This window comes from Anser cygnoides, chromosome 6 (genome assembly GCF_040182565.1).
Source record: "Anser cygnoides isolate HZ-2024a breed goose chromosome 6, Taihu_goose_T2T_genome, whole genome shotgun sequence".
NCBI classification, from domain to species: Eukaryota; Metazoa; Chordata; class Aves; order Anseriformes; family Anatidae; genus Anser; species Anser cygnoides.
This window is the reverse complement of record NC_089878.1, coordinates 22,793,253-22,814,676: the sequence shown is the minus strand read 5'-3', so window position 1 is coordinate 22,814,676 and position 21,424 is coordinate 22,793,253. Positions and strand designations below refer to the sequence as shown.

Here is a 21,424-nt window from a genome sequence, read left to right as displayed (position 1 = left end):
ACAAATGAAAAGCTTTCATACGGTAAAGTTACAGCTGAATAGATCATAAAAATCAGGGATCAAATATTTTACCTGATTTCCTCCAAGTCCATGGCAAGAATACATAATCAATGGTTTGCCGCCATGGTTATTTTCACCAACGTCCAGACACATGTGGTTACCTATGTTTTTTAGCTAAAGAAAAGGTGTTATCAGCAAAAAAGAAATAAAACAGCTCAGTGGGTATGAGAAAAACTAAACTGCCTCACTTGCTTAGAAATCTAACCTGTGGCTTAACAATTACAACTTTTAATTCATTTTGTTATTTCTACTATGCTCAAACCTAAAAATCTTGTTCTCAGTTAATTTTTTCTACCCAAAAGCCTACTAACTGAATTACAGTTGTCTACAGCCATGCACCGTGAATTATTCAGCTACTGGTATACATGGTTATTACATTACTCAGATTACAATTTTAAAAGATTGACATAAAATATTAAAAATTGGAGGAAGGGAAAGCTTTATTTGTAAATACATGCTAAACATTCACATTGACTCGAGAGTAATAATTATTAGTTGTTCAATTTTTTTTTTGGTTTTAGCATTACAAAGTTTAAGAAGTTGACCGAGGAGATGCAATGGTCTTTAAAATAAATTACATTAAACTATGAACACATGTTTTTCTTACCATAAACCTAATTTTGAGGAGTATATAGCTGTCATAGTACAGTTTTCCCCATTAACATGAAATAAAAATTCTCTCAGACTTCTTACTATATAAAGCTAAATTTATTTTGACAATTCGGGAAATTGCTCACCACTGGCTTAGTACTTGTGTGTCACACTCACTAGCAGTGATGGGCAGAATGTTGCTTATCAGGTTGAGAGATCCCTTTAAGCAAAGCTACTGTTACCAGAGCTACAAAATATTTAAACAGCATGATATGCAGGAGAGATTCTTTGCCCACGGTATTGACAGAAAACTCTAGAGAAATTTATGATAGCTAAAATATAAACACCATGGCTAAGGTAGCATAAAAGATTAGCAAACTTCCTGGATTCTACAATGTTAGTGAAAATAATTAAACTTACATATCCAGAAAACAGAGGATTCAGGTCTGGAACATATGCTTCCGGATAAACATTATTGAGATACCAGGTAAAATTTTTACACTGCAGACGCTGCCTTAAGACAAGTCTTTTTGAGACGTCTCCAAATGTTTTCTATTGCAGCGATGGAAGGAAGGAAAGATGGAAGAGGAATATATTAAAACTATTAATATCAACCTTGTACATTTAAATCTATGATATTCTGTACTGTAGCATCAAACAAGTTTTAAGCTTCATTTGTCAATCTTTTTTAAAAAGTACTGCACTACTGCACTTACTACCATTTGCTTTGCGGTACCTATATAACACCACTGACATCCTGCCTGCTGCATTTCAAAGCATAGGGAAAAAAATACAACATTGCGACATGGAAGCAATAGAAGTATCCTTAGAAAAAGGGCCATGTTAACAATGTCATCAGGTGGGAAAGTAAAAACAAGTAAAGACCATACTGACCACAGCTTTAAAACTAACTGCTGAATATAACGTATCTCATTAAAGAGGGTGCTGAATTGGATGAATTAATAAGCGCAATAGTCAGTACAGCACTGTCTCCCACACTAAACTCAGTTGTCTTTATCTGCTAAACATACTCAAGAATTCTAATGCTATTATGGATACAATATTCACTAAACTTTATCATATTAAGAGCGAAAAAATAGCTTCTAAAAGAAAAGCATAAATTCCAGCTGGTGAAACACCAAAGTTCTGTAACACTTACAAAAATAAATACCTCTTCCACCAAACTCTGAATTTAACTTACGTTTCTGAACAGATAGAAATAGAATTAATATCTACCATTGAATATGCTTTATTCTGCAGCTGAAGAACAACAAAAACTGCTTTTTAAATAAAAACACTAAGTAACTTGAGACAAAAGAGGCATTACATTTCTTCCTCCAAAAAACAAGTTAGTAGTGAGCATAGACAATGCAAACATCATCTGTGCTCTTATGGTAGTTCCAAAGCTTATTCCATGCAAACAACCCAAGATTTTAGAGAATATATGAAAAAAACTTACTAATCATAGTTAAATATATAAACAAATGAAATCAACACTGTCACCACCCAAACACTTAGTATTTTCTACATGTTTTTTGGGCGGCTACAGGCTTAAGTACTGAACTATGCCTATATTTTCATTAAAATGTCTCGAATTCTTACATACTTTGTCAATAAATAACTTTTGCTCACCAAAACTTTCAACGCAGCAAGTGTGATTTCTAATACCACCACCACCACCTACTTGTTTCACAATTTTTGCTGCCTCTGTGTTTCTTCGGTAAAAAATTTCTTTATATTCATCCATCCAGACTTCTGCAAGGCGGACTTGATTACGTGTAATCACTTGAGTACCTTTTGGAAAAGTATGGGGACTCTTGCTGCGAAAGACATGGCCAACAACAGAGCAAGGCATGATCTCCAACTGTCCACCACATTGCCATACCTAATAATAACATTTTTTGTGTAAGTGCAACACAATTACAATTAAGGGGGTGAAAAAAAAATAAAAAAATTTACTGTACACCTAAAAAGTAAAAAAAAAAAATCAAAAACACCAGCAAGAGGGTATGTATCAGGAATACCATAAGTGAATTTCCTAATCAGGTTAACCCTGGGAACGTACACTTCAGCTATCAAACTTAAAACACATTTTAAAAAAATAAATAACAGTTTAGTGAGCACATTTGTAGTTTATTTCATAGGTTATTAGTAATTTATTTTCCATGTCCTAGATGGCTGACTCAGCAGAGAAGTCAAGATCTAATACCAATTTTTCCTCAAAAATCGTGCAACTATCAGTGTAGAGACCAGTACTAATTAAGTAGCTAAACTTACTCTGAAAGACATTTCTATATTTTCACCTCCCCATATTTCCATTTCTTCATCGTAGCTTCCAATGTGTTCAAAGTAGTCTTTTGATATTGAAAATAGACCTCCAGCAAAAGTAGGTGTTCTGCAAAAAGAGAAATTTACCAAGGAAAACAGGATTCAAACTATATTTAAGGTAGGTTTTCTTAAATACAGATGTAAAAACTTGGTATTAATGTTCTAGGATGTTTTCATGCATTTGTCAGTGTTCCACTACACTGATAGATTTTTCTGGTACAAGCAATTAAATCTGCCCACACTGAGTCTCATTTTAAAGTTTTATTGTCATTTATTAACAACTGATTTAGGCAAATCACTGCTGGAATGCTGGAATGACAGTATCAGGAAAAAATACACACTTTCCCTGTATGGAGAACATCAAGCAAAATTACTATTCCTTTAGACCAGTAACTTGTCTGAAGCCAAAGCCCATAACAATTACCATTGAATGCACCACTGAAACAGTCTAGTACAAGGTGCTCTGAACCTTTGGTGTCATTTTTTCAGGGATGATGGATGGAGAGACAGAATCTGTGGTACTGTCTCTGAAAAGAACAGTTTATAGTTCCCCTCTCCCTCTTGAAAAAAAAAAATACAGAAATTGCTTATGATCTTCCTAGTGTTTGTGAGAGAACGGTAATGCAGAACAATTATTGTCTTAAGGAAGCTGCATTTGTATGAAAGCTGTAAAATTCACAACCTGGTTCCTAAAGCAAATATCACAAAAAACATCTATAATGCTAGGACTTCTGATCATACTCATGTGAAGAACTAGATCATTTACAAATGGCTTTTTATAACAAAAATCATGAAAACTGAAGGATATTACTCAAATTACATTTACCTAATTGGGTAAGTTTCATCTTTTCTTCTTTTATTTTCATGTTTAGGAAGAGACTCCCATCCAAATGACAAACTCCAGTCAAAATTCCCTCTGTTGTGGTTATGCCCATAAGGAGATGGTTTACTGAATTCAAAAGTGTTGAGATCTATAGAAGCAATATCGGGGCTTACAACAGCAACAGAGTTTTCAGCTATTCTTGCCAATAGTGGCTCCAACCAGCCATAAAAGCATTCACCTATGGAGAAAATGGGAACAAGCACTGAATTTTCACTTGACTATATAGTAGTACACAGAGAATAATTTAACATACCCACAGTAAACCAACACACACTGTTTTTAAATGGCACTGCCAGTTTTACTTTCAATAACATAAAATAGCAATTCAAGAGTTCATGCAATGTTGACATACATAACTCATAAAACTGCAACATTAAATCAATGACAACATTATTTTAAACCAGACCTGGCGTAGTTACACTTACAGTGAGCATCCAGAAAGGTAAGGGTCTCTCCTGTTGCTACCGAAGCTCCCAACAACCGTGCAGTGATTAGACCTTTTCTTTCCTTTTGACGGACTACTTTAACAATTTGAAATTGTTTCACATATTCATCTAGTTTATCATGCAAGTATTCTGGAAGGAGAAACCAGTTTTAGGGTATTATTCACTGTTGTAATATGAAATTTTAGGCAACGGTATGTATAAACTAACAGAATAAAGGATTCATTCTAATTCTAAAAAAGGACATTTGCTGGTATATCTGTTCTGCAGTATCAACTGTTTGAATATCAACTCAAAATCCATTCTCATGGCAAATTCATCACATATCTACTTACTCAAACTATCTGAAGAACCTGCAATCTTTTTCATTAATGACATCTCATTTTACAAATGGTTTTCAGAGTCTACAATATTTACTTGCAACAGAAGCTATATTGAAATAACTTTTAAAGGTGCAAAATTTGATAAACAACCCAACATCCCTCATAAAACATCCCACGATTTTTCTCCCTCTGCCTACCCTTCATATTAAACTGCACTACTGAACATACTGCACATCCAAGTAATTCAATATACTAGATACAGACCTGCAAATAAGTCTAAACAAACTGATGAAAGCATGTATGTACAGACATGTTCATCTAAAGTTAAACATAAAGTTTTGGAACTTGCATTTCTGATCACACCCAGTATGCATAACTCTTTGCCAATCAGCTGAAGTACTAAAAATTATTTTTCCATCAAATAATTTTATTTTTTAGGAAAGAAGTTTCACTTCAAAGTAATGAAATTCATTTGCATAAAGGCAATCACTATGATAAAATTCAAAGACCTAAAAGCATTGGCCAATTTATCCTTAGGTACTTTGTTCTATAAACTGTAATTAGTTTTAAGCACATATTACAGAGCTACTTGCCATGCAACCATTTTTACTGTTTAAGCAGCCCTAGAATTTGAATAATCAGAATTGGGGTTTAAAAACCTCTGAGCAAACAAGAATTTCTTATTTGACAACGCTTAGAAAGAAAAAAATCTGGGAGAACTATTTTTTATTTTATAGGAAATAAAAGAAACAAAAGCACATTGAAAACCATATGGTATTCATTATGGTGGTAAGGAGATATCCTCTTTTAACCCATTCTATATACATTCCTACCATGCCTTAAAATCAATAAATAAATGCTGTTCAAGGGAAAATAGGAAGACTTCTTACCATCTACACTGGCATCATCCACCAATATAATTTCCTTTAGCAATATGGCCGGAGACGTATACATCACGCTGTGAACAGTTCTGAGCAGAGTGGACCACGCTTCATTATGAAAAACTATTATAACACTTGTGGTTGGCAATGGTGGGCAACGCTTAAACTTTTGTTCAATACATCTACAGATTGGAAAGCATCAAATGTTACAAAATGGACAAAAAGTTTTGATTTGAATTCTTAAAAGAAACCCTTCCCTTTCTATTACAAAGCTTTTTAAGTATGGACATTAAATCTTTCAGCTTCTCCAATTTCTCTCCAAGTTTTGGAGCACAAAATCGGGTGCTCCGGTTGGGAAAGCTGCACAAAGTATTTTGTAAAAAATTGATAAATAAGAATTCCACTTGAACAATTGGCTCATTTTGACTTCTGTCTCAAAAACATTTGAGTACACTTCATATAGCACCCGGGTCTTCTTCAGACAAAAATATGTTTTTCTACTGAGACCAGCAGACACTGAGTTGCAAAGTCAGACTAAGTCACCATTACTGTTGAAATCCAAAACCATGAAGTATTTACAAGAATAAATGAAGAATTTGAAAGGAAAAATAGAACAAATCTGATTCAGAACTTCAGTAATTTTTAGAAATATCATATAATGCTTAGAACAGTATATCCCATTCAAGGAAAACAATTTTAAACATACAATTTTTTCAAAATGCATGTATTCTGAAAAGAACTCCAAATCCAATTGTAAGACAAGAAGACATGACAACACTCCTGTATTTCTAAGTTGGTTGCACACTCACTGTTTATTGCCTGTCAACTCTAGAGACTGGAATACTTCTCAAGGCAATTATCACAGCCACTGCCAAAGCCCTCACAACACATACAGGCCAAATCTCACCAGTTACACTCCAGTAAAGGTTACTGCGAGCTGTACCACATGTAGAGTGCTAGGCATACTACCAGCAGCAGCTCAGTAAGGTTAGTCACTTCTGACACAAACAGCTGAGAACATGAACAGAGATCGCTCAAAACTAAAACCCATTCTACCCACCAAGTCCTAAAGTCTTCATTAATAAAGTTTCTCCTTCTTACAGATTGCAGAGATGTTCCATTGCTTGGTTCACCAGTTTACTACTCCTACTTTTTATTAAATTATGCTGGTGGTTTTATTAATAAAAAAGGATGGGAGTGGGGAATGGTATTTAAAATAGAAAAAAAAAAGTTTAAGCCACAGTTTTAGTTTTCTTCTAAGTAAAACTTAACAGATTTCCACAAAGTCACTGAGAAAATGTAGCTTACAGGCAGAAGTAGGAAAGCTTATTTAAATATGGTTACTATGAATTCCAAAGCATGAAATAAGTGAGCCTTTCTAAATTTTCTTGGCTTTTGCACCGTGGAACATTATGCACAGTAAATCATCATGTATCACCAAGAGACTTTTCCTCTCCTAAATGATAATCTAATGCTGAAATCAAATCACTTTACGGTCTTCACATTTCTATTTCTGACAAGTTTTTCAACTGTTGGGACATACACATTTCCACATACTCAGGAGGTCGAGTGTCTGGTCCAAGATCTCTGTGTAACGAAATCCTATCGCTCGCAAATGCATTAAAACAGTGTTTTTCTTCTCCACGGTCTTTTTCTTTCTGCTCTTCTGAATTTAAGTTGATGGTTTTGAATGCTTTACCAGAAGCTCCAGGAGCATTAGGATCTTGAAGAGGTCGATCTAGAAAGGGTTTTAGTTCCATTGCAGTATAGTGTCCTGGCAAACAGTGTTTCTCTCCAGGAACTTTAGTTTGCCGAACAGGTGCTTTTATCTGCATTTTTGGCTTTGCACCATTGATATTGTTCATAGCATTTAGCACAAGACCTAATACATGACTTTTCTTTCTGACAATTGGCTCAATCCCTCCTTCATCTTTAAAATCTTGAATGCCCACTTCTCTTTGTAATAAAAATAAAAATACCAGAAAGAAAAACACAATAATGCTAAATTTCCAAAGTTTCCAGTGAAAAAATAATTTCTTGAATAGTTTAGGCATTTTTTTCAAAGCCATTCTAGTTTAAAAAGTTTGTCACAAAACAAACGTTTTCCTGTGAATGATGTTCTTTAATACTGAATAGGTCACACCATTTCTTGAAAATATAATACCTGTGAAATAAAATAAAAAGTATCAAGTTAGACATCTAGTATATACAACAATGTAAAACTACAACAAAGCAATGGGCAGGAATTAGTTCACAACTCCCAACTGTCAAACACCATATGTCCATCACTTAAAGACAGGCTTTACCTATCTTTAAAATACCCAAGATGTGCTTTCCCCATTTTTTTAAACATACTTCAGACAGAAGAACCAGAAAGCAGGCATTCCAGTAGGAATAAATCACTATTTCTAGACAAAGTCACTACTTCACATTAAATTTATTCCAAATTTTGAAAATTAAGGAATTTTAAGGATGAAATTCTAGGTCAATGATGGGATAGAAGGAAAACATGCAATCAGCATGGTGAGTTCAAGTTCTATGCAGAAAGATCCATGTGAAAAGTGAACAATAAAGACAGAAAGGACTTCACAAACCATTTATTTCTACAGTTTTGAAATTTCCAATATTTTGAAAAACATTTTTATTTCAAGATCAGACTTAAGTAACCAGACTGCCAGTGGAAAAAAAATTTAATTAATTAAGATTCATTTTGTTATCAGTATACATGTTAAATGCAGACTTAATACAGGTAATCGGTAGTAGGTTAATTTCGGCTGAGTACCAAGCAGTCAATCTATATATTTTTTCATTCACTTGTACTGCACTTTCTGGCATATTCTGGTGCAACTCATCAAGAGAATATGTCAGAGTGCTCCTTTTTCAGGAACTAAATTCTTTTTTACAGACAGGCAATTACTCAGTGGCTTTCAAAGATGAAAAACTATGAAAAACATTTCAGGGCTACCAGCATCCAAGTGATTTGAATTCTCTCTGCAAAATTGGCAGTTTAAAAGAAAGATTAAAAATAGCAACCAGCCTGAATTCAAAGCACGGATTTATTTTTGGATAAGTTGCAATGTGAACTAAGCAGCAACCAGGCAAAAGTCATAGTTAATTACTGCTTGTTAACTACTGACCACAGAACCTCAAAAATAAATAAATAAATAGAAAAGTTATTTTTTATTTATTTCATCATTTAAAACAGAACTATATTCAGCATTTTTAATTAGAATAATATATTCTCAGGAAGAGATATAACTTGTAGAAAACAGAAAAACACATCACTCAGTTTCCCTAAAGAATTTGCAGGGTTAGGCATCCAAAGTTGTTCATATTACAGTTTATTTCAAAGCTTATGTCAGCTTTTGAAATAAACCCATATTTTCAAACCGCAGTAGTTTTACCATAGAACTATTGTTCTAAAAACACAGAGGAGTGGAACGATTTATAATGCTATTATAGCATCCCCACGTAGATACTAAAACGTACCAAAAAAACCCTTCAAAAGGCTCACAAATTTCTCCCTCACCCCCCAAAAAATTAAATCCAGTGCACTTCCGTCTCAAACATTATTTTCCCAATTTTCTTTAGTACTGATAACCTTGTGCTATACTGATGCCCGTATACAGTAAATATAAGAATAAAAACTTTTTCTTTCTTTCTTGGGGAAGGATTGTAACCAACTTACCAACCTGCCAGATGCCCATCCAGCTGCTCTCTCACTCCCTCTCCTCAGCAGGACAGGGGGATGAAAATAAGATGGAAAAGCTTGTGGGTTAAGATAAGGACAGAAAGATCACTAGACAATTACCATCACAGGCAAAACAGATTCAGGGAAGATTAATTTATTGCCAATTAAAAATAGACTAGGACAGTCAGAAACAAAGACAAAACTAAAAACACCTTCGCCGCCCCCCAACCTGCTTCTTCCCAAGCTCAACTTCACTTCTTCATTCCTGACTCTTTTATCTCCTCTCCACGCAAGCAGCTAAGGGATAATATGGATCACAGTCAGTTCCTAAGTGTGACCACTGCCCTGGGCAGCCTGTCTTAGTGCCTGACCACCCTCTGGGTGCAGAACCTTTCCCTAACACCCAGCCTGACCCTCCCCTGTCCCAGCTCCATGCCGTTCCCTCGGGTCCTGTCGCTGTCCCCAGAGAGCAGAGCTCAGCGCCTGCCCCTCCGCTCCCCTTGTGAGGGAGCTGCAGGCCGCCATGAGGCCTCCCCTCAGCCTGCTCTGCTCTGGGACGAACAAACTGAGTGACTTTAAGCCAGTTCTCATATGTCTTCCCCTCTAGATCCTTCACCATCTTTGTTGCCCTCCTTTGGACACTGTTTAATAGTTCCCTTCCCTCAACCAGCTAGCAGTGCTGTGTGATGCACCCCAGGGTACAGGTGGCCCTTCTGGCTGCCAGGGCACGCTGCTGACCATTCAGCTTGCTGTTCACCAGAACCTCCAGATCCCTTTCCACAGAGTTGCTCTTAGGCCTCTCATCCCCCAGTCTGTACGTACAGCCAGGGTTACCCTGTCCCAGGTGCACAATCTGGCACTTGCTATTGTTGAAATTCATGTGGCTGCTGATTGCCCAGCCCTCTAATTTGTCAAAATCTCTCTGTAAAGCCTCTCTGCCCTTCAGGGAGTCAACAGCTCCTCCTAATTTAGTGTTATCTGCAAAGTTACTTAGTATACCTTTGAGTCCTGCATCCAGGTCATTTATGAAAACATTAAAGAGAATTGACCCTAAAATGTAACCCTGTGGAACCCCACTAGTGACCGGCCACTAGTTTGATGTAACCCCATTTACCACAGCACCCGGAGACCGACCCATCAGCCAGTTGTCCACCCATTGTGTTCCGTATTTATCTAGCTGTTTGCTGGACATTTCATCCAGAAAGATACTGTAAGAAACAACATTGAAAGCTTTGCTCAAATACAAAAAGATTACACCAACTGGTTTCCCTTGGTTAACTAGGTGGGCAACCTTGTCATATGAGGAAATGAAGTTCATTACACAGGACTTTCCCCTCACGATCCCGTGGTAGCCGTGACCAATGTCTGCATAGTCTTTCAAGCCACGGTCTTCTCCACAGGCTGCAGGAGAGCCTCTGTACTGGTGCCTGGAGCACCTCCTCCCCTCCCTCTTCACTGACCTTGGTCAGCAGAGCTCTTTTTCTCACATTTTTCTCACTCCTCTCTCTCACAGCTGCTGCATAGCTTTTTCATTATATTTTTTTTTTTTTTTACCCTTTCCTAAATATGCCATCACAGAGGCACCACCTGCTGTACTGATTGGCTCAGCCTCGGCCAGCAGTGGGCCCATTTTGGAGCCGGCTGGAGCCAGCTGGGTCCAGCACAGGGCAGCCCCTCATCTCTTCTCGCAGAGGCCACCCCTGCAGCTACCAAAACCTTGCCGCATAAGCCCACTACATAATGCAAATCACGAAGCATATGTACAGTTCAGCACCCGCCAAGGAGATTGTAACTTGTAAAACCACTGTTGCTAAATAACCACAGCCTCAGCGTGAGTCTGCAGCTTCTGCAACCTGTTAACCATGAATGTTTTCATAACACTATATTAAAAAAAAATCACATTATTGTTTCTCAGTGCACCAGGCATAAGCACATGCAATATCAGTAAGTCTTAAAGCTTAGGATTCCAACAAGCGATATACATACATTTTCTTCAAATAGAAAAAGAAAGCTTTTATATATACACATATGCGTAATATAAAGTACCTCAAATATACGTATAAGACACCTGGCAACTTCCTTATTTCACATGCAGCCATTTAGTCATAATCTATCATATAAACATGTAGGGAGGGGAGCATAAGGTTGTTCTTGTTTGTTTCCAAACATCATAGCCAAATATCATTTCCAAACATCATGGACTAGATGATACCAAACATTACTTATGTAGATTTTAGCACATACTTCAGACGAATAAAATCTGCTGCTGGCTTTGATGGTGGCACAGTAACCTATCCTTCAGAAAACATTTGAAGTGCATAGGTACATTTTACCAAAAAATTAAACCAAATTGCTTTTAATTTTATTTGGAGTTATTTCCTTTAAAACTTGAGCATATGAAAATCCTTAGGACACCACAATCAACACAGCAAAATAGTGAACATATATTTGTAAAGCAAAATAAACAAAATCTATAATTCATCAGGAAAATTTCTTACACTGTGTTTTGCATACATCTGTCTTTAGACGTGTCATTAAAGACTATAGTAAGTACAGCTAACAAGCAAACAAGAATATATATAGCAATTTACTCATCATTTAGTTTTCTGTGTAACTATATTAATTTTTATCTTTGACAATGTATTTTCTTGTATTGGAGACATCTATACTGCCTGCTCACACATAACGACTGCCATAGCACACAGGTGAAATGTGTCTGCCCCCAGAAATGAAATGACAATTCATGTAAGTGGGCTGTGCAAGTAGAGCAACACAACTTAGCCTTTTAATGTGGATTCATACATGCCAGTAGCATATGTGGCAGCATGCCGTGCACAGAAATCGTGCAAGTGGTGCTTCAGAGGCTGTTTTGGGAAGAAAGGGTCAAGTAATAGCCTTGGGATAGTAGGTGCAGCAGTGAAATGGACAAACACGGGCTCCTTTGCTACAAATGCCCATACTCTTCAATATGGACAAATTCTGTTCGTAATTTTATTGACGAAATATCTTGAAGGGATAGTGCTTGATATTAAGAGAAAAGCTATTTATCATACAAAACAGTACCATTTTGCAGAACACAGACTACATTATCCAAACAACTTCTGTCATGAAAGCTGTGTCTTTTCTATGGTTTTTAACCAGGATAAATTTTGCAGTCAGAAATGCAATCTTTATTCCCCACAAACACCTCACACATTTTTATGGCATAGCAACATCGGTAAGCACAGACGAAGCTACTGTTCCATCCTCCAGGACATGCTGAAGAAATATGTGGTACAATTAAATTCCCTGAGGTGACTGTTCAGCAAAGTATTTAATATGCTATTCATTAGAGTTATTTCCACTAATAGCAGCCTGCATTTTTGCAGCACTTTGAAATAATTAGCCCTAAACACCAGAAGTTTTATTTCAGGGAAGGGTTTTTGTTTGTTTGCTTTTGTTTTTAAACAAAATAACCAGAAAACTTATATGCACTACAAGTCTTCTAGAAAGTGCTGAAAAGCAGCTGCCATACTACTTCAAACCACATCACATGGGTAGCGCACGAATTCAATACACAGTCTATGTTACATTATGCCACCCACTAACTGTGATGTCAGACTGTCTGCAAACACCCTGGCTTACAAGAAAACCTCACTCCGGTAGCCAACATGTAGACAAGTCTGACTGAAGTTAGCTTGCTCTGAATAAAACTGAACAACAATATATTTGACCTTAGGTTTTTTTTTTTTTTAATAAAGTTGCTTGAAAATGTACTTTTCTTTTATGCTAAATAGGGTTCTGTTTCCTGAGAATGTTGTTTATGGAACTTAAAATATACTTTTAAAAAATAGTTATTTAAGCCTTATGGATGATTTCAATCACATTTTTTTTATACAACTTAGGTTCACCCTTAAGCTAATTCCTAACTCCAACATCACAGCCTCATTAAAAACATATCTCTATTTTCTCGTATCCAAGTATGCAGTCCCTTCACCAAGACCTTAACGTTCCCCAATCAGAAAGCAGGTGTGGGAAGAGGAAACGTGGATCAAATTCTTGAGGAAAAAAAGACCTGACCCTGATGATCAGCCGTTCTCACCAGAATAGCAAAAGTCTGTTAAAGATACCCAGCTATATTTGCTGGACTAGTAAGAAGTCCTATTGCCACCACCAATGTAGCTGAATCTAAGATTCTAGACAAGGCTTTTTGTCTTTTTGTGCACGAATACCAACACAGGTGCTACTAAGTTATTAGCTACTGAAATAATAATTTTGGAAAGTGATATTTTCTTCTACCACTACCATGCAAATTGAGATTTTCCTACCAAATAATTAAATAAAAATCACTAAACAAAACTGCGCCCGCTTCCCAGAAGTACATTCCAGAAGAACATCCACTCTCATTACTACCTCAAGACTAAGAAATGACAAATTTGAAGTGAATTTTTCATACAGGCTTTGCTGAATATGGAATACTGAGGCTTCCCATACAATCAAGAACAAAAGCTCTTCAGAACTTGGGGAAAACGAAAAGAGTTGCTAAAGTTTACCAAACTATACTACTGCTCATGATAATATTTGTATCCGTCTTAAATACAAATAGTTTACAAAATGAAACATACAGAACTTAAGGATTAAAGCTTCACCTAAAAAGGAGAAACAATCATTTGGTCAGTTTCTGTCTCTGCACTTGCAGAAGATACTTGCCTGCCTGTTCCACTAAAATATTGCTGCTGGTTACTCTCCTAGACAGGGCATGTGCTCCTAAAGGACTAGAGATTGGCAAACCCCAGATACTGTTTCTTCGTATACATTCTCTGAAGCTCAGACTGTGGAAATCTTGTTCTGCTCCTGAAAAGAGAAGCTCTAACATATTCAATTCTCCACTCTTTGTTTTAGAAAGTCTAAGGGCATAGATTTTTCTGGCAAAGACTGGAGGCAATCCATCTCAGTGATCATTATGGAAGAGAGCATCTGAGCATTCAGTACATGGCCTGAAGTCACAGTTTTACTCTCTAATTGGCCTTAGAATTTAAAGTTGTTTAAAGCATAAGTGTAAGGCAAAGCAAGTTGTCTTTTTTTAAAAAAAAAAAAAAAATTAATGAGGTTTCCTGGGTCAATTGCTGCTAAACTGATCTTTGTCAGAACCTTCCAAAGGTGTCTTCTCTTTCCTCCTGTCCCCACGTGACTGGCTCTGTGTGTCACTGCTGAATAAATTTACATAACAAAACTAAACCAAACAGTGATTTGACTATGCAACTTCATTAGTAAGTAGTTTTGTGACATGATTTCTCTGTTTATAAGCAGAACTATAACCTACAGCACATGATATCAGCAAACCTTTGGAAAATCAGGCAGAAAATAGTTGGGCAAACGAATAAAGTTGCATTTTACATGAAATCTAGCACTTTGCAGTCTGGAAACTTGAAGCCCTTTCCCATCTTCTAGAACATAAGCACAGAAATGAGCAGATGAGGAGGAGAAACTCGTGAGAGAAACTCACTCGTGGGAGAAACTGGGTGGCACCTGATCAGCAATTCACATTCAAACATGCTTCTCTAACTTGGCCCCAAAATAAGGGAAAGCCCTGCGCTAGGCATCAGCTCACTGAACAGATAGGCCAGGCAACACATTCATGCAAAGGAATGTCTCAAAGCAATGCAGTCAGACACCAAGGACCACAGATTCTGGGGCTGTGTCACAAAAAGGGCAATTATATCCTGTTTCTATTTTGACAGCAGTCAAGATATCCAGGCTGTGGCCGGTATTGCCCCACCCAAAACCAGGGCAAGGTTAAATAGCAACAGCAGTTACGAGGAGGAGGAAAGCTGCTCTACTCCTCCCCGCAGCACAACAGAAATAGTAAGTCTGGCTCTCTGTAACTAACTTAATTTTTACTTTGCTTTGTTATTGAGAGGCCTTGCAATGACAGTAGCAGATGCCAAGCTGACCAAGCCAGAGGGCAAACTGGCTGAAAAAAGGAACTGTACGCCGTATGTTGGCTGTGCCCACGGGCTGCGGCTTCGCCTCCGCCTCGGCTCCGCAGCGGGGCACCGGCTCTCCTCAAGGCTGAACAGATCGCGACTGCTTATCGTTTATCAGACAAAAGGTGCAGTTTTGTGACAGAAGACTAACACGTAAAACATTACTAGGATAAATACAAAAGATTAATATTTCCAGCAAGACGTTTTTTATTTGACCTATTCAAACATCTAGCGAAGACTCCTCGATATGTGAGCGCCCTCACAGAAAGTTAAGGACGGCCGAAAGTTGGGTTATTCGCGTTACGATTCGCTTCCCTTGTCAGCTCTCCAAAAGCAACACACCATCCGCGGGCGCCGCCGCCTCCCGCCGGGCAGCGGGGCTGGGCTGGGCTGGCTGCGGCGGGACGGGGCAGCCCCGCAGCCCCCCGCCGGGCCGGGAGCGGGACGTGGCAGCGGGCACCTCCCGCGGGCAGCGCCGGGCGTCCCCAGCCCCGTGCGCCCCGCGGCGGCGCCCGTCCGCTCTCCGCGCCCCCTCCGCGCTTCCCCACGGCGGGGACACGCGGGGCCGGACCCCCCGATACACCGGGACCGGAGGGAGTCGTCGTCGTCGTCCCCCCCCCAAACTCGTGCTGCCCCCGCTCACCTGGCTCCGGCGGCGGGACGGCGGAGGGGAGCGCGGCGCCCGGCCGCGGCCTGAGGGGGGCTGAAGCCGGGCGGGCGGCGGCAACAGCGGCAACAGCGCCGGCAACGGCTTCCGCTCGGCGGCCGCCAGGTGCGCGCGTGCGGCCGGCCCTGCGCCTGCGCGGCGCCCGCCCTCACCTGGCGGCCAGGTGCGCGAGGCCGCGGCCGGGCGGGAAGCGGGAGCGGCCCCGCGGTGCGCGCGGGCCGGGGCGCTTGCAGGCGGGCTGCCAGGTGCAGGGTGCAGGCTGCGCCCCGCGCCCCCGCCCCCCCGGCTCGCTTGACCAGGCGCTGACGTTGCTGGGAAAGAGCGCGGCGGGCTGCGGGCAGGGCAGGGACGCCTCACACGGCGCTGCCTTCCCGCACACCGCCCGGCTTCACGCAGCGACAGACTTCTCTATAAGTATCTCTTTGACACCGAACAGTTTATTCCCCACCTCGCTTACCGTACCCGTAGTTAGTGATCACGGAGCAGCACGCTCAGGCCAGCATTTCGGAGCTGACTCCTTGCAGTTTGCCCAGGGGCTCTGCAAACATGTGGTGAGGTGGCAGACGGTGTACGGGCAGCACCGCCACCCAGGGCAATGCCAGTATTTTATGACTAATTCTTCTTTCCAGGAACAGTTTATCCACCACAGATTTCCTTCATAGTTAATGTGTTGGGGTAGTGCTAGCACACAACCCTCCCTCCTACCTTTGCATGTTTAAGCATCAAGTGTAGCAAATACAGCACAGCCAACATTCAACTTCTTGTAGCCTCAAATTCACTCAAATTTCTAGTGTTAGAAAGACTTCAAGATCTGCCATTTTCTAAAATAAAGCCTGCAGTGATAGGAATACTTACACCTTTAAAGCATGACACTTCAGAACAAGGTCTAGATCATTCCCTCCGCTCCTCTTTTAGCAGGTACCATCTCACATAATTACCAAACCGCAAGTTCTAGTAGAGGAAAAAAAAAAATCACATATTTCGAGTAAGCATTTTAAAGCAGATTGATATTTCAAAAAGTCAGTTTCACTGAAAATTAAGCAAGAGGTAAAACTACAGAGTAAATGAAGCCAGAGATCAGAACCATCATTGCAAGGACTGTAAATGGACAAACCAGTGATCTTACTTTAATAGGTGGTGTAGTAGCAAGCAGATGAACTTGCTAGTGATTTTTCCTTTTTTTCCTGCTCATCTTCATGCACAGAACACAGCAGCTCACGAGTTCTTTACGACCAGCTCCCTAAGAGCCAGTACTCCACTGCCAGCATCAAGACTACACTGGAATGCTGGCTCCTGGATCACTTTCAAAGACAATTCCTTCAGAACAATTTCAACAAGTTCCCCAATAATATAACCTCTGTTTAAACTGGGATGTTTGTAAAGCTACTCACTCATCTAATGACTTCTAAGATAAAGGTTGAGGTTGCTAAACCAGAGTTTCCTGATTTGTGAGCCTTTCTAGAAATTGCTGTAGCCACATTTCAGACATGACTCAAGACAGTTAAACCTAGTCTGAAAAAGGGGAAAGAACCTGAATATTACTTTTTTCCCCTGTAAGAATCTAATTTAGTTATTTTAACTAATGAAATTAATTATTTTACTTTATTTTTAGATCATCTTTCTAGTATTGGTACAAATCTGAAAAAAGAGTAGGAAATTAGGAAATTAAGATAAATGTATCACCAAAAAAAAGTGTTTACAGATCCTCTAGAAGATACTCCAGGAATTCTGTACCTGCAGGGAAAAGGGGTCAAGAAAGGAGAGGAAGCGACACCTATGGCTTATGTTGCTATAGCTACAGGATGCTTAGGTTCCCAGTTTCAATGAATGAATCAACAGAAACCACAGCTTTGCTCTCCTCTTTTATTCAAAGGCAGAAGTGGAAGATGGGTTGCTAAGCAACGATGTACTGAAGACTGCAGCTCTTTGAAATCAGCATTACTGACTCCCCTCCATCCTCCCTCTCATCCTCCAGGAGCCTCTTCCATTCAAAGCCATTTATTAAGAAAGGGACTGAAAAAAATCTGCTAGGACATGCATCCTAAAATAAGGAACTGTAAAAGCAGACACTGAAATTAACACTGTTAATTAGCTGGAGCAAAGAAATGAAACGAAGCCACTTCTTCTGCACTGAAAGTAAAAAAAATATTTAGTAAGGTCAGAATATCTTTAAGTGGCTTATACAAACCAAAAGGGTAATGGAAAGGCCATTTATTTCTTCTGGGAATATTATATTAAAGCCAGATTTTCTCTGAAGGATTAACTTGCAACCACTGCTTCTTTTTTAATTGAAATCTAAAGATGTGCCTCAATTGCACTCTTATTTTAAAGACTTCATCCATAAGAAAACATGAGTGGCTAGATGTGTTCAAGATGCCTAATAGACTCCACAAATCTTTTACTTCCATGCTCTATCAATAAAATTCTCCACCGTAAATTAGCAAGGAAAACCTTCAAGTCTCAGATTAATTTCTATCAGCTAATTTCTGTATCACATTGTTGTGGTTTAACCCGGCAGGCAGCTAAGCACCACTCGGCCATTCACTTGCTTCCCCCCCACCCCTCCCTCCTGTGGGACTGGGGAGATAATTAAGAGAAGAAGGTGAAACTTGTGGGTTGAGATTAAAGCAATCTAATAAGACAGAAAAGCAAAGGAAAATAATTATTATAATAGAATATATAAAACAAGTGACGCACAATGCAATTGCTCACCACCCACTGACCAATGCCCAGCCCCTCCCTGACCAACTCCCCCAGTTTTATTGTTCAGCACAACACCGATGGTGTGGGACATCCCTTCTGACATTTTGGGTCACCTGTCCTTGCTGTGTCCCCTCTCAGCTCCTGGTGCACCCCCAGGCCCTCGCTGGCAGGGCAGCATGAGAAGCTCAGAGTCCCTGGCTCTGTGTAAGCACTGCTCTGCAAAAACTAAAACAGCGTGCTACCAATGATATTTTCATCCTTAAATCCAAAACACAGCACCATACCAGCTACTAGGAAGAAAATTAACACTATCCTAGCCAAAATGAGGATACACCGTCATCATGGCCTACTGTTAACTGACTTATGAAAAGGCAATGTGCAACTTATGCTCACAATAAAAGAAAAGAGGTGTAGATGCAATTTAGTTTCACCAATTTTGAACACATCTTGCACGTTTTGACATAAAAGCACCTATTTTATTCTAAACTTGAGCTAAGTGTTATTCCAGTGCTACAGAGCAAGCAGAAACACTGATCCAGTACAGAAAAGGCTGCGGATAAAGAAATGCTGTTTTATTAGAAACTGCCTTGAAACAGGCCTTTGTAATTTTAGCAGTGGAGGAAAAAAATCCAGCAGATTAAGGATTCACAGTCTACTGATCCCCACAGCCCAGCTTCCTTATAATTCACCCTCCCGCCTCAGCATTTTCCAGTTCTTTCCATGTTCCTCATTTAATTCCCAAATCATCAGTCCTATTCCCCCCCCCTCAATCTCCTATTTTTTCCCCCTCCTTTGTTGTGGCTGTATTGTACAGAAGGAGTAAGTCAATAGCATAAAGTTTCAAGGTTACCTGGTGAAGGAAAGGCCACTTAACTCCATCTTTCACACAAAGCTTGCAGAAATGTTACACACCTGCACCTGAAAGTTTCCATTAATTTTAGTTTAGCTGATCAACAACTCAGAAGTTATTTGAATGCAGAACCTAGAAACCTCCAGCAGGCAGCATCACTGCTTAAGTGATACATGTCAATCTACTTAGGAAACAAGGCAGTAAGTTATCCAAGATACAGCACCCAGTTACTGATAGGTGAGATTAGATATGATTTTAAACAGTTCCTTGTGTAGCCTAACAGTGAGTTGTCAGAAAAAAAAAAGACCACCACCTCACCCCCAGAAAAAGTGATTTTACATAATGTCAACATGGAAAGCTAAAATTACTTAATCGGAAAACAAAATTAAGATATTTTAGTACTAGTTTTAAGATTTTTCTTCATGCCAAAATATTTTTCTAGTCAAATACATATAACCAAGGTATGTTTGAAAAACACATACCACAGTGCACCGCTGTTTTTTGTTTGGCATGTTTTTGAAGAAATTCTGCATTACTGACAAGAGTCAGTCATGACTGACAAAATGTCATTCACAACTTGCTGTTGATCCCTTAAAGAGCCACAGGTATGTTACATACACAAAGAGACCACAATCCCATGTAATCAAAACAAAGCCACAAAGCTGCTTTTTGGAAAAAAGTGAAACAAGCATTAACTTCTGCACATATCATTAACTTCTGCACATATGACTGTACTGTCTACACATATAATATTGAAAGACTAAACACTCCAAGTTAAAAATAACAAATATTTTTCTCCGTGGAAATCTGACAGACAGGTTGATAACAGCATGAGTAAAGAATAAATACTGTGTAGAGGACTTGCATAGTCTTTAAAAGCCTTTACCGAATATTTATATAAAATCTTATTTTTAAATATTACAATTTCATGAAAAATCAAAGTTTGAGGACAATGTATACAATTACTTTAATCTTGAAAAACTCAAGTGTATTTACAGTATACGTAAAAATAAAAGCATATTTTAGAAATTTTGAATGAACAGATTACTTAAACCAAGATCCAGCATCTCAACAATAAGCAAAGACAGAAATCCTGCGCTAGGTTAGGACAGGCTGTTGTTTTGAGTGCTATTTCAAAAGGACAAAAGAATACAGAATTACATTCTTTAAAACTTTTTTAAATGCTGGAACTCAAAAGAATGAGTGCACTATCTCCTATGTACCGTTTCTCTGAAAAGAAACTACCGTACACCCTTGTATTCATACAAGTATTATCTTATTATGTTTACTCTTTTCTTTAAAACACACAGCAGTATAGATTACTTGCAGTATAGTATATATATAACTTGTACTCCACAGTGTGGAGTGCATGTTCACTTTTGAGAAGTAGATGGGTAATAAGGAAGTAAATCACTAGTGTCCAAGTTGTGGAGTTGTTATCCAAAATATACTTCCAGCAGTATTTTACAGAGATGTTTGTGGCCCTTACTTTTGTTATTTTTTATTTTCAGATGACGCTTTATATACCATACACATAGGCAGTATTCTCTGCTGAGTAACTACAGTTCCTTTCAGGGCTGCAGATTTTTCTTGGAAATAAACCAGATTTCTAATGCAATGTAACTGTATTCCATATTCACAGAAATTGAATTCCATATTCACAATAAATTTGTGCTGATATGGTCACTGTCATAGCAATAGTTTCCAAAGTCAGATTAAACAAACAAGTTGATGAGCTTTGAATTTTTTAAGTCATGTTCTTAATGATGCACGGGCCTTGTCAAGTATTTCCTTTCTGATCTTCGGATAGTTTGGATGTGCTTCAAGCACCTGTCAAAAGACAAAAAAAACCACAACATAACAGTTGTCTGAAAGGAAAGAATACTGGGGTAGTTATCCCCCTCATCACTGAGCTTACACATTCTAAAACTGTCAATAATATGAGAAGTTTCATGTAAGAACACAAATATCTGTAGCTACAGACTACCACACACAGAGGTCAAGAACAACTTTACCAAAGAGATGCTGTTTCCCTTTC

The 21,424-nt window shown here is 38.8% G+C and overlaps 2 protein-coding genes across 9 annotated transcripts in view; both read right to left on the bottom strand.

Annotated features, from left to right (window-relative positions):
- The window catches only part of GALNT3 (polypeptide N-acetylgalactosaminyltransferase 3), a 44,097-nt gene extending 28,151 nt beyond the window's left edge, over nt 1-15,946 (bottom strand). For 3 of the 7 annotated variants that reach the window (XR_010832448.1, XM_066999748.1, XM_066999749.1), the window contains exons 1-9: nt 15,810-15,946; nt 7,067-7,673; nt 5,519-5,691; nt 4,288-4,437; nt 3,806-4,040; nt 2,929-3,046; nt 2,336-2,536; nt 1,072-1,203; nt 73-174 (exon numbers count right to left, since the gene is read on the bottom strand). Coding sequence is in view for 6 of the 7 variants with exons in the window: in XM_066999748.1 (XP_066855849.1) it covers nt 73-174; nt 1,072-1,203; nt 2,336-2,536; nt 2,929-3,046; nt 3,806-4,040; nt 4,288-4,437; nt 5,519-5,691; nt 7,067-7,578 (1,623 nt within the window). In the remaining variant the exon portion in view is untranslated. Of the gene's footprint in view, nt 1-72; nt 175-1,071; nt 1,204-2,335; nt 2,537-2,928; nt 3,047-3,805; nt 4,041-4,287; nt 4,438-5,518; nt 5,692-6,569; nt 7,674-9,197; nt 9,218-15,809 lie in introns of those variants that run through there. The other 4 variants (XM_013171401.3, XM_066999752.1, XM_066999750.1 and 1 more) reach the window with 4 other exon arrangements.
- Nucleotides 15,947-19,087: 3,141 nt separating this feature from the next.
- TTC21B (tetratricopeptide repeat domain 21B) overlaps nt 19,088-21,424 on the bottom strand; it is a 36,488-nt gene continuing 34,151 nt past the window's right edge. For both annotated transcript variants that reach the window (XM_048061337.2, XM_048061338.2), the window contains exon 29: nt 19,088-21,216. In XM_048061337.2, coding sequence (XP_047917294.2) covers nt 21,139-21,216 — 78 coding nt within the window. In that variant the 3' untranslated portion in view covers nt 19,088-21,138. The remainder of the gene's footprint in view (nt 21,217-21,424) is intronic.